We start from the raw sequence: 12,549 nt of genomic DNA, 5'->3' as shown, positions 1-12,549 counted from the left end.
TTGGTGATAAGAGCCCTTGCCCTATGCCCTATGTGGGGGCATTACAGGCCATAACTGGCTGCAGATTATTTCTGCTCACATCTGCTACCAATCCCTTTTCAGGCCTGATCTTAACTATGAAATAATCCTGTACTAAAGTCTTAAATCATCTGCTCATAATGTCTGGAAATATCTGATCTTTATGTCTGAAATAATCTTCTTGTACAAACTGCTCAAATATTCTATCAATGTCTGCTTGAATCTGCCTTGAATGGAAATCGTATTCCATGGAATGCTTGCTGCAAATAACCCAAATGAATGCCTATTTATACCAACCAGAGAAGCTTTTCACCAATGGTCATAACTCTCCAAAGCAAGTCGGCCAGATTGGGCATGATATTTATTAATTATTTAATTCAAATGCAGCCAACACGGGTACCAATTCAAGGAGAGGTCAACCTTAATTACTCAGTTGGGTCATTCCATCAAGGGGCTTATCTGGTCGGCTCTAGAATATATATATATATATATATATATATATATATATATATATATATATATATATATATATATATATATATATATATATATATATATATATATATATGTATGCTAATATTAAGGTATCGCAGGTCAGTCTTAAAGACATGACAAAAGTGAAGAAAAGGTTCAAGTAGACGAGTCTAGGGGAGAGAAGCGAAGAAGAGACAAGCTTACCAAGCTCTCTAGTCCTATAAGCAATGATTTGTTTAGGGTTAGAGGTATCATGAAAGGGCAGCACATTATTGCTCTTATTGACACCTAGCTGCTTATAATTTCATTGATGAAGACATTGTGGCACAATGTAGACTTAAGACAGAAATTTGGAGGTTACCAAGTTATAAATTCAAATTGTCACACTATGTCTTGCGTGAATAGGATTCCACAATCGAGGCTTCTATTGAATCACCATGAAGTCAATGATTACTTTTATGTCATGAGTATAGGAGGCACAAATATTGTTCTTTCTAAATTCTATGGAGTGGCTTTGTCCCCTTGGTGAGATCACTTTGAACTTAAGCTGAAATTCAGAATGAGTGTAGAATGGTAATGTTGAGAGGAATGACAAAGGAAGGATGACATATAGCTACATGCAAAATGATGCAAGGAGTATTCGGTTTTGTAAAAATCAAAGTCACGAGGAGGTAATCATGATTTTTGAATTCAGGCTAATTCCCTATTTGATATGGATGCGGGGCTATCATTTCATTATTCTCTTTTTGAGATGCATGTTCATGGTTTGTTTCCAATGCTAGATTATGATGGAGGGGATCAATATGGCATGATGGATACTTCATGGATTCATCATGAGAAGAGTACTATTGTGACCATAAGGTTGGTGGGCATCAATGTGGTGGAGCCACTTTGGGGGTGAGTATATGTACCTATGACAATATTAATGGGTTGTTGGGAATTAAAGATGAACATGACATGGGAGGTTTTGAATCAAAAGGTAAAATGAATGTTGTTATTACCTCTCTTAATAGTCATTGTAACAGTCAAGTTGTGCTCATAAAACTGGATTGGTGAAGGATTTTGAACAAAATCTGGTAGTATTGATATGTGTTCTTTTACTCTCGCCAATAAAAAGTAAAATTCCAACCATCTTATTCTCTCTTGCACAAGGAAACCTCAAATGCTAGACATGCCACATTATGATCTTATAAGGCAGCCCCAAGGTTTCACTGTGAACATGCAACTTTGTGTTGGATATAGACTTAGTAAAATGACATGATCTTGCTGGTCTTAAAGGGATTTACATAATTGTTCCTTGACTTTTTCAATTCTCTTTCCTAAAAGCGGTTGGGATTTCAATACTCAACTGACTTGAGTTTCAAGTAAAAGATATAAAGGATAAGGGCTAGGGAATCTAATCTACTTATAGCTCGTAAGGCAATGATATCATTAGCTGATGCTTAGATAAATAATTGTTTATGGAACTACTTTCTTCTTAACTAGAGACAAATAGAAAAAGTGCAATCTTCTAAGGTAGTGAAAGATTTTCATATTGTAAACAATCTATCTAATTACCCAATATTGTCGTCACAATCCAAATGAACATCCACAATCGAACTATGCCCAAAATGAGGTTAAAATCAACCACGCATTGCAATTTGCAATTAACAAACCAAAAATGGTATGAATCAAGGAATTCATCACATATCTCCATAATTCTTCATTAAAATCAATGAAATTTAACTAAAACTTTGAGAAGTATGTTGAAACAAAATACAGAGGCCCACCATATCTTCAATGAAAACTGTATATTGATTTCAACATAGTCTTAGAAACAATTAGTAATCTCCTCCTCCAATTGCTACTTTTCTCCACTATAAAGCTAATGACTTTACAAATGAGAAGGCCATGCCTTTTATAGACCTCCGAATTACAAATGAGGGGTGCAAATTGATTCTAAATCAATGATTGAGATAATTCAATGAAAACCCTATTTGAGGTAGTTACAACTACCACTACATGCATTTAATATCATCCAATGAGAAATTTACAAGTCCTTAAATACGTATCCTTTTATGGATGAACTAGTGAGAAAATTGATTGTAATATTGTACATGGTATTGTTTGATTGGTTGAAGATGAGTAGGTGCTAGCTCAACATATAACTTTTAATCTTTCATTCTTCATTACAAAGAATAGATGTCTCTTGATAGTCAACATTATGTTTCTAACTTTTATTAATTCTTCTGTAACTTCTCACTTCTTATGAACTTCATCTACTTCTTCAACGATGTGTAATTATTTATCATCTTGATGAATGTCCTTGTCTTGGATGTCATATTCGTTTGATCTTCTTGTACTAATTGAGTCCTTAATTTTGGTCTTGGATTTACAAGGAATTTTAAGGTTGTCATAACATTCCGCACTTGTAGAGAAATCTGCCTCCTTGATCTCAAGTTCCTTCTGAAAGTGTGAATCGTGCCCTTCCTCACCTTGTTGTCTTCATTCTGCTTTCCTTGAGCTTGAACTCCTTGAGCTGGTCCTTTTTATCCTTCTTGGAAAGAAAAAGGAAAGTATCTTGAATCGAACTTACGAATACAATTAAGTGCAAGTTTGAAGAACTTAGAATATTTACCTTGACAAATAATTCTTCAAAGAAATTTTGAAACTTTCATCATGAATAGGATGTGCATCTTAGGATTTGGATTTTGAAATTTTTTATTTAAGATTTGGAATTCTTGATTTTGGATACTTGGCTTTGGATTCTAGACACGAGAATTCTCTTTTTACTTTCTTGAAAAAGTTGAAATTGATTTAAAATTCTCCTTTAAATGTTTGATCCAAATCTGAAAATGTATATTCTGCTGATGTATTTTGCCTTCAAATGCTGATGTTATTGGCCTGCTTAAATTTTTGCTGATATAATCTCCTCGATTCTGACTTAATTTTGGCTTGAATCTGATTCTGATTGCCTCGTCTGATTTGAATTTCGCCTCGAAGGTCTTATTTGTGGGAATTTGTATTTAATATGCTCTTACTTTGCATCTTGCAATCCTAAATTCACAACCTTAGTTGCGTTTTGATTCACCTTCAATCTAGAAATTTTGCACCTTCTGCTGAAAATCTGTCTTAATTGTGTTTGAACAATGCCTTGGAATGCTATCCTTGGAATTGCAATTAATATGATCAAGGATGATCTTAATAGCATTTGTTGATTTGTATTTGAAACTATGTATTCTTCTTCCCTGAGTTGTCCATATAATTTTGGCATTTTAAATTCCCTGTTCCTAAGGTGAAAACTTTTCATGCTTTTCTTGATCTATAATTGTTAATGCCATGTTGCATAATGTCATGTTGCCATTTAGTTGGAATTTTTAATGCAATGTCATTTTTTAGCTAGAAACTTTCAAGGGCTGTCAATTTTTAGCCGGAAATGTTAATGCAAGGTCAACTTTTAGCTGTAAATGAAAGGAAAACTTTATTTTGAGCTGGAAGGTGAAAGGAAAACTTGATTTGAGCTTGAATTCCAAAGAATTTTTTCTTTTTCAGATTTTTCCTCGTTTTACCTTAACATGTTTGGAATTTTCTTATTTGTCCTCAGTATTATTATTTTTAAATATTGAGTTTTGTCTTTTCCACATCACAATTGAATGAATTTCTCCTCCAACACATCTTCCTGACAAACTTTTGACAGAATTTTGCAACTTTGATATTTTATGGAATTTTCATAATTTAGATAAGGACTTATTTATCCTTTCAAGTTTTCAACCCACAATTTCATACTTGAAATATGGATTTTCAAAGTAATCATCATCTCAACTTGTATGGATTGAAGAGGAATCTTCAGCAAGAGTCGGATTTCCTAAAGGAAGTCTTTCTCAATGTTAGATTTTGTTTCGAGATTCAATCCTCAGAAAATTTCCTCACTTCAAATCTTGAACAAGGAATTCTTGACTTGACTCACCCAACCTCTAAGAGGTAGTAGACCAAGGAACCTGAAACTGTTCCTAAGTTAAGGACACCTAAGCTGAAATACTAAGCTAGAAAGCAAAGAAAAGAGGGGGTCCCCATTTGCAATGGGACGTGTGTGTTCACAACACAACAGGTACGTTGTTGAGTTAGTGACTCTCAGGAAGGGATTTTCAGCCAAGAGAATGATATGGAATTTTGTTTTGGGGAATGATTTTTAGTGTTGTGATTGTTCTTTTCGAGTGATGTGTTTTAAAAAATCAGACTTGAATAGGTGCAAATCTAAGTGATTCTAGTCCATTCGAACCCTTGACAAGGTTAGTTTATAGCCTCAGTTGGAGGGAATGACAAGTTTGGTTACCAAAGTTCATTGTTGGATGGATGTTTAGGCACCAAATAGTTGTTTTACTTATTATCAGCTCATCCTATAGTTGTGGTCGGGATAGCCGATTATTACTTTACAATGAAAATGATTATGTGGGAGTATAGGGTGTCAAAAATGAGGTAGTTAACGTTAATTTTCTCGAGCTTACTTGTATTGTGCCGCAAATTTGTTATTTTGGAGATCGATTTCCCAATGAGCTAAACAATAAATTCTAGTGTTTGTTTGCTCTTCTTATTGGAGGATTTTGAGAGTTTAATTGTTTAGGTGCCTAGTAGTACAATGTTTTGAGTAGATGGAGCTGAAGAACTTACAGACTTATTTGGGACCTTGGACCTACTTGGATCATCTAGGATCATTTATTTGATGAGCTAGCATTGCTTGAGGATAAACAACACTTGGGGAGGGAGAACTATATTGCCCACATTTCTATACCATACTATTCTATGAGTATTGGACAATTTTTGGATGTCTAAGGTTTTCAGATGAGTTGGAGACTTCCACTGTCCTTGGAGAGCTTTATTTTGAGTTTTCTTTACATTTGGTGGAGTTCAGTTAGCTTTCAGGTTTTTAGTTATGCTCTTTGTAGTGTTTTAAGCCTTCTAGGTTTTTTTCCACGGTTCTTGGGGAACATTGCTATTTTTAGTACGTCTTATTCTAGCACTTGACATCATTCTTCAACACTAGATCCTGCTTTGAGTGTTCAATTTCAATTTTTGATGCTTTGGTAGTGCTTTAAGAAAATGGTTTGAATTATTTTAATATTTGTACTAAAGTTAGAAAGTTGTTTTAAATTTTAATATTCACTTTAGTGTTAAATATTATAAAGTCATGTTCCCAAGTTGGATGCCTAGGGAAATGGAAAACAGGCACATATATTATTTAAAATGTTAGAGGTCCTTTTTGTGGGGAAAATAAAAATTTGAAAATTAAATTGTCCCATCTCCCCCACTCTCCATATAAAGGGGTTTTCACTCTCGTTTCCATTATGGAGTTTGCACACTTAAAACATGATGTTGTTGGAATGAACAAAGAAGCTCTTTTGAGGTTGATTAAGAATGAAAAGCCTTGTCAAAGCACAAGTTTTGTTGGTGTGTGATGTTCCCTTTTCTTGCGATTAAGGTGTGATGCATCGTTAGCCTTTTCCATCATGGTCTCATGGGCTAACCAGGGCTTTTTCGGGGGTAAGTGTGATTTTTGATGTAGGCATCTTCACTTTTAGGTAGACCAGAGTCAAGATAGCAGGTTTTCCTGATACTTACTCTTTATAGTAAGTTAGGGTCCGTATTTCCAGTTTTGCAATATTGGACTTAAAGTGTCTTGCCAAGAGCTTTTCAAAAAGCTATTATACATGGCTTTTTGAGTTCGACAGGATATTTATTTTAATGTCTTAAGATTAAATTCTTTAAATAAAGTGACTTTAAAAATAAAAAGAGGAATTAATAAGTCACTTTATTTTATAAAGTTATATTATTCTCTTAAGTGGAAAGAAGACAATTAAAAGGGAAAAGAGAATAAAAAATGAAGAGATGGGCAAGTGAATATGAAGAGTCGTCCTATTGTACTTATAACGGGAAGAGGGAGCTCATTTTCAACATGCTTGGATATTGATTTGGGTTTTGAGATTTCTCTTGGAGAAATTAAGGAAGCTTTAAGCTTCTATTCAGAATCCTGAGGATGAAAACCTTCATGTTCTTCTTGTGAATTGGACACAAACCCGATTTAGCTTTGCGGTGGATTCAAAACATAGCTTACACCATGCATATAGGCTCTCTCTTAGTATTTTCCAATCTGACTGTGTTATTGTATTTAATATTGGACTTTGATGTTATGTTATTGTATTGCTGATCAATATAATACGATAGCTTTGAGTTGTTTGAACAAGGGAATATTTGTGGTTTTTGTTGTTCATTTGCTGGTTTTAGTGCATAAAATCATCTGCTGATATTTCTGAAAATTTCTAGAAGATTTTGGGAACAATATCCATCCGGGATATTACATTCTTTGAGATCCTTACTAGCTAATTTTAATGCATTTCTACTTCAGTAAACACCATTGCTTTCACAGTCGGAGAACAAATTCTCAGAGAAAATGATGGGTTTCAAGGTAAATTGATTGTGAGTTCTTTAGTGAATGGTGGCTTGGTTTTTGGTTGCTTTTGTTATTTTTTCTAGCTGATTTGCACAGTTTTCTTTAATCTACTCATACTCTCCATCAAGCTGGTTGTACACTTCTTTTGAGATACCAAGTAGAAGGGGTGAAGCTCACCATATTGGGTATGTTTCTACAGCTGTTTCCGCTTTAACCATCAGTTTTGAGCTAGTGGGCAAAAATTATCTTTTGAGGTTTATTTTCCCAAAGAGATTGAACTCTGCTTGCAAGTTGTACAGGCATTGAAGGGCATGGAAAGTGATTGTAAAGGGCTTTCACCAGGTCTTTTACCATTTTTCCTTATCATGCTGGACGTCCTTACCTTGCAACCATTTGCTTAATTTTGTAAGGGAAAGAGTGATAAATGATTTTTTAATGCTTTATTTAGAGGTAGTAGCCCCTGTCATCTTGGTGCCAGTACTAGTTGGATATGACTGAATTTGATTATAGGCCTAAAAACTCTCCTGTTTTCATCATTCAGGGAAATTTGTTGTGCTGGGTTCATGTATTGTGGTTGGAGGTAATGAAAGAGTGATTATGCATGCTTAAAGGGCAAATCAGCAGAGTTTTATTCTGCTGTTATGATTGTTAGAATTCATTGACAGACCTAACAAGTGCTCAGAAACAAGTCTTAGGCCTCTAGCTTGGGTTCCCATGAGAGTAAATGACAGTTTCGAAAAACCCAAGCAAGATAAAGGAGCGATCTGGTTGAGCAAATATGCTCAGTGGTTGGTGGTTGCAATTTATTATTTTTAGGAGTTGTTTAACTTCTGTAATAGTTGTAACCATGACTCTGTTTTCTATGTCAAAACAGATCCGAACAAAGCTAATCTGTAGAACTGGGAACTCTCTTTTTAATGTCATTGTATAAAGTACTTATGCTATGAAACACGTGTTTATGAACTTTTTTTTTTAACAGGGTGTCAATTACATGATTGTATGTTGCAAAAAAGGTGAGCAAAAGTTGGCCAGAAATTTAATTTCAGTGAAAGAGCACCCTGAAATCTTCTTGTACTAGGCTTGTATGCTAACATTCATGCCCACTGTTTAATGTATGTTGTATTATTTTCATATGATGTTATTTGTGTATAATAAGAAGCAAATCAATGACACCATAATGGTAGTTTATGGTGACAAGAAGTGACTTGCCTACTCATCATGTGATGTGGTATTGTGTTTTCATTACTGAAAACAAAAAACCATAGTTCCAAAAATCGCCATGAAATCGCCGAAATCACCGAAATCGCGATAAGATTCATGGCTCCCGATTTTTTTGGAATCGGAAATCGCTGGTGGCGATTTTTTCGTGTGAATCGCCTGAATCGGCGATTCATGGCAAAAATCGCCAAAATCGCCATCGTGAATCTCCAGAAATCGGCCGCGGCAGCAAGGATAGAAAGTTCAATTTTAAAAAAAAAACACATGTTTTATTTGCTTTCTAAGTTGACTTTCCTCTTTGTTATAACCCTAAAGAGCCTTCTATTTGCTTAGTATGAGTAGAAGAGAGGAAGAGTGAGAGAGAAGAAGAGAAAAGAGAATCCATAGGTTTCCAACCGGCAAGAAGGAAGAGCACCAAAGAGATCAGAAGTCCATTTGGGGAGGCCATAAATTGCACTGGGAGCATTAAGGAGTCAATATCAACACTCCTCAACTCATTTGCAAGAGGTAAGTGTTGGTTTTTTTTTTGCATGTTAGTGTAGTATGCATTTTTTGTTAAATTTTTTTAGTGTTCAAACTTCATTTGCAAATCTTGAATGTTTTTTATTTTTAGTTTTACTAAATTGCAAACTAGGGTTTGTTGTTTTGTAGTTTTTGTTTATTAGTTGCAAACTTTGATTTTTTACATGAATTTTTTTATTGCAGCAGCCCTTTGCTTTCATTTTCCAATTTCCACAATGGGTAAAAAAGATGAATGCTGGAAATATAATGAAGAGTTTCCTGGGAGAACCAAATATCAAACAAAATGTATATTTTGCAAAGAAAAAATAAATTCGGGAGGTATCTATAGATTGAAATACCACATTGCTGGCATACCTGGCCATGATGTCACAGTTTGCACTCAACAAACCGCTGAGGCAAAACGCTCTTGTTTAGTGGCATTAGAAAAAATTGAACAAGACAAGTTGACTAAGAAAATGCAACTTGAAGGGTTAAGAGGTATTGGCTCCCGTGCTCCCACATCCGCAACCGCATCTACATCTGCAAGTGCATCTGCATCAGCTTCCGCATCCGTAGGTTGTGTTGGGGAGGGTTCTTCTAGGCCTCCTTTTCATCCTAGTGCTAGTGCTCATGTGAGTGTTAGTGGTAGTCGGTCTCATACTGAGACAGAGTCCAACACCAACCTATTGCGGCCTAGAGTGCGGAAAAGCAGAATGGATAGTTACTTTGTGCCCCGCACTACTCCTGGCTCCCAACCCACGCTTGAGGGCATGGGTTTGAACAAGGAGATTCATGATGCTGCCAGAAAAGAGATTTGCAAATTCTGGTACTTTTGCAACATTCCATTTATTGCAGCCAGGTAATTGATTCTTTTTTCTTTGTTATCTTCAAAGTTAAAGTTAAAAGTAAAAGTAAAACTTTAATTATATCTACTTGTTTTATGATTTTAGTTTTTGACATCTAAATTTCTAATCAATATCATTATCTATTTGTGACAGGACTCCTTATTGGCAGAACATGATAGATGCAGTTGCCATTTGTGGTCCGGGGTTTAAAGCCCCAACTGAGGCTGAGTTGAGTGGATACCTCCTGGAGGAAATGGTTGAAGATATGAGGCATGAGCTTGAGGACAATCGAAAGGAGTGGATCGAAAAGGGTTGCACCATCATGACTGATGGTTGGACAGATAGGAGGGGAAGAACACTCCTCAATTTTCTTGTATCCTGTGGAGGTGATTGATCATTCTACTTTCCTACATACATAATTTTGAATCGTGATTGACTATTTCAAATTTTGATTTGTTGATTGCTAATAGTAATTATAATTCGTTGTTTTGTTACTTGTAGGATATACCATGTTCCTCAAATCCATTGATGCTTCTGCTCATGTAAAAAACGCCACATACTTATGTGAGGTTATTGAGGAAGTTATAGCAGAGGTGGGGGAACAACATGTGGTGCAAGTGGTGACGGATAATGCAGCAAGTTATGTTGCTGCAGGTAAACTTTTAACTTTTTAAGTTTTGAAAATAAATTTATTTGAATTTTGAACTTTTTCTAATTCTAACTTAGAATTTCTAAGTTTCCTAAGTTCTAAGTTCTAACATGTTTGAAATTTGAATTTCTAATTATCTTAAAATTGTTGTAGGCAAACTTTTGATGGAGAGGCACCCCACCATATTTTGGTCCCCTTGTGCAGCACACTGCCTTGACCTCATGTTGGAGGAAATTGGCAAACTTGAGTGGGTCAAGTCATGTGTGGAAAGGGCAAAAAACATATGTAAGTTTATTTATAATCATTCATTTGTCCTTAGCACAATGAGGAAGTACACAGGAGACAAAGAGTTAGCTCGTCCAGGGATCACGAGGTTTGCCTCGAATTTCATCACCTTGCAGTCCTTGTTGACATCAAGGGATGATTTGAGGAGCATGTTTGTTGGGCGGGAGTGGATTTCATCTTCCTATGCTACGACCACTGCAGGGATAGATGTGGTGGATTGCATATTTGATGATGATGGTTTTTGGAAACCTGCTAGAGAAATACTTAAGGTAATTTTATTGCAATTTAACATTTAATATTTTACAGTTTACTATGCTAATTGTTTAATGATTTAGTTTTACCTTATATTATTGAATTATTCTATGTTTAAGTTTTGACTCAAATTTTTGTTTTACTTTATATGTAGGCCACTGAGCCTCTTGTATCTCTCCTACGAACTGCTGATGGGGAGAAGCCCTCTATGGGCTACATATATGAGGGCATGGATAGGGCCAAGGAGGCCATTAGAGCTCAGTATGCAGGAGTGCAGGAGAAGTATGCCCCTATTTGGGACATCATTGATAGGAGATGGCAGAATCAGCTCCACAGACCCATCCATGCAGCAGCTTACTTTTTGAATTCGGCATTTCGTTTCCGTCCTGACTTCAAGGCGGATGAGGAGGTTCTCACCGGATTATATACAGTGATCCAGAGGTTGAGTACTGATGAGGATAGCAGTGCTGCAATTATTGAGCTTGATAAGTTCAATAATAAAGAAGGGCCACTTTTCTCTAGCAGGGTAGCCATAGATGCTCGGGAAACAATACAGCCAGGTAAAAATTAAATAATATATTCAATGTTCATGAATCTAGATTCTAAACTTAAAGTTGATTATGTAATTTTAGAGTTAACTTGTAATTTGTAATTTGTAAATGAGACTAATTATTTTTATTTTCCCTTATTTCAGATAGATGGTGGCAAATGTTTCGGGCCACAACCCCAAAACTTCAAAAAATTGCCATTCGTATTCTGAGTCAGCCAAGCAGCGCTTCTGGATGTGAGCGCAGTTGGTCCATGTTCGAGCACATCCACTCGAAGAGGAGAAACAGGTTGACAGTGCAGAGGTTGAATGATCTTGTCTTCGTTCATTACAACCTCCGTCTTAGGATCAGACAGATTTTGGGCACTGACTCCTCTCCGATCATTCTGGAGGAGATTGATCCAGAATCAGAGTGGCTCACAGAGGTTGTAGATCCAGTCTTCACTGAGGAAGACCGTGCGTGGATTGACCAGGTGGATATAGAGGCTGAGGCAGCTAGAGCACGTTCTTCAGGCATTGGTAGACGCACACGTGCACGCACAGACACAGGCCCTAGCGACATTCGTGAGCCCATCTTATATGCGGGAGATATGGCTCGACAGTCCTCTAGGACCTACATTAGACGCCTTGCTACTAGGCAGACTGGATACTCAGAGGCTGAGGCTGAGGCTATAGCCGAGCTTGAGGATGATGTTGAGGATGATGATGACTATGAGCCTGAGGCTTGAGCTGGAGCCTTGTTTTTATATTTTGTTTACAGATATTGATACTGAATCATTGATAGACATATGTTTCAAAGTTTCAAACTTTCATGGATCTTCATCTTAGATTCTTACATAAATTTATGATTTGATGTCTTATGGATCATCTTACATACATTCTATGATTTAAATCATTATGATCATTTGATTTCTATTTACTTCAGCTAGCCTACAATTTACATTTTAGAATCTTAGATAACATAGTTACGTATGTGATGGATTTTATGTTTCATGTTTATGTATGTTAAGTTTTAACTTCTATTTGATGATGTTATAGTGTGCTTAAGTTATATTCAATAAAGGGTGCATGAAATAAGTTTTAAATTGTTAAAATCTTTAAATTTAAAGGGTTTTTTCAAATTTGCCGATTCATCGCCGATTCATTGCCGATTCATTGCCGATTCACGATTCGATTCGGCCTTGCCGATTTCGATCCGATTCCGATTCACGTTTCTATGCAAAAAACAATGTGAGGGATGATAATAGATACTACACATCTTTTCCATTCAAGGAGATGATGTGTAATCCTTTAACCCAAAAGATGAATCATGGATGGGCTCAACGCTCCTAATTGA

General features: G+C 36.0%; 1 protein-coding gene across 2 annotated transcripts; it reads left to right on the top strand.

The window, feature by feature from the left end:
* The first annotated feature begins 7,474 nt into the window (after positions 1-7,474).
* On the top strand, positions 7,475-12,132 carry LOC149556965 (uncharacterized). Of its 2 annotated transcripts, XM_089831610.1 has the most exons (7): positions 7,475-8,641; positions 8,840-9,494; positions 9,634-9,866; positions 9,982-10,134; positions 10,283-10,683; positions 10,821-11,226; positions 11,361-12,132. In XM_089831610.1, the coding sequence occupies exons 2-7, from the start codon at positions 8,872-8,874 to the stop codon at positions 11,939-11,941; spliced, it is 2,397 nt and encodes a 798-aa protein (XP_089687736.1). In that variant the 5' UTR covers positions 7,475-8,641; positions 8,840-8,871; the 3' UTR covers positions 11,942-12,132. The 2 variants fall into 2 exon arrangements, with proteins under 2 accessions (XP_089687736.1, XP_089687735.1); XM_089831609.1 differs by having other exon boundaries at positions 7,475-9,494.
* Positions 12,133-12,549: the final 417 nt, after the last annotated feature.

Source organism: Cupressus sempervirens, chromosome 5 (assembly GCF_028749045.1).
Source record: "Cupressus sempervirens isolate cs-2001-9-10 chromosome 5, ASM2874904v1, whole genome shotgun sequence".
Taxonomy (NCBI): Eukaryota; Viridiplantae; Streptophyta; class Pinopsida; order Cupressales; family Cupressaceae; genus Cupressus; species Cupressus sempervirens.
Note: the sequence above shows the minus strand (reverse complement) of the source record. Positions and strands in the feature narration are given on the sequence as shown.

Excerpts from the sequence above, each read along its gene's own strand:
- LOC149556965 (XM_089831609.1), top strand. The coding sequence starts at position 8,821 with ATGAATTTTTTTATTGCAGCAGCCCTTTGCTTTCATTTTCCAATTTCC. Across the intron at positions 9,495-9,633 it reads ATTCCATTTATTGCAGCCAG|GACTCCTTATTGGCAGAACA; the intron begins GTAATTGATTCT and ends TATTTGTGACAG. Across the intron at positions 11,227-11,360 it reads TCGGGAAACAATACAGCCAG|ATAGATGGTGGCAAATGTTT; the intron begins GTAAAAATTAAA and ends CCCTTATTTCAG.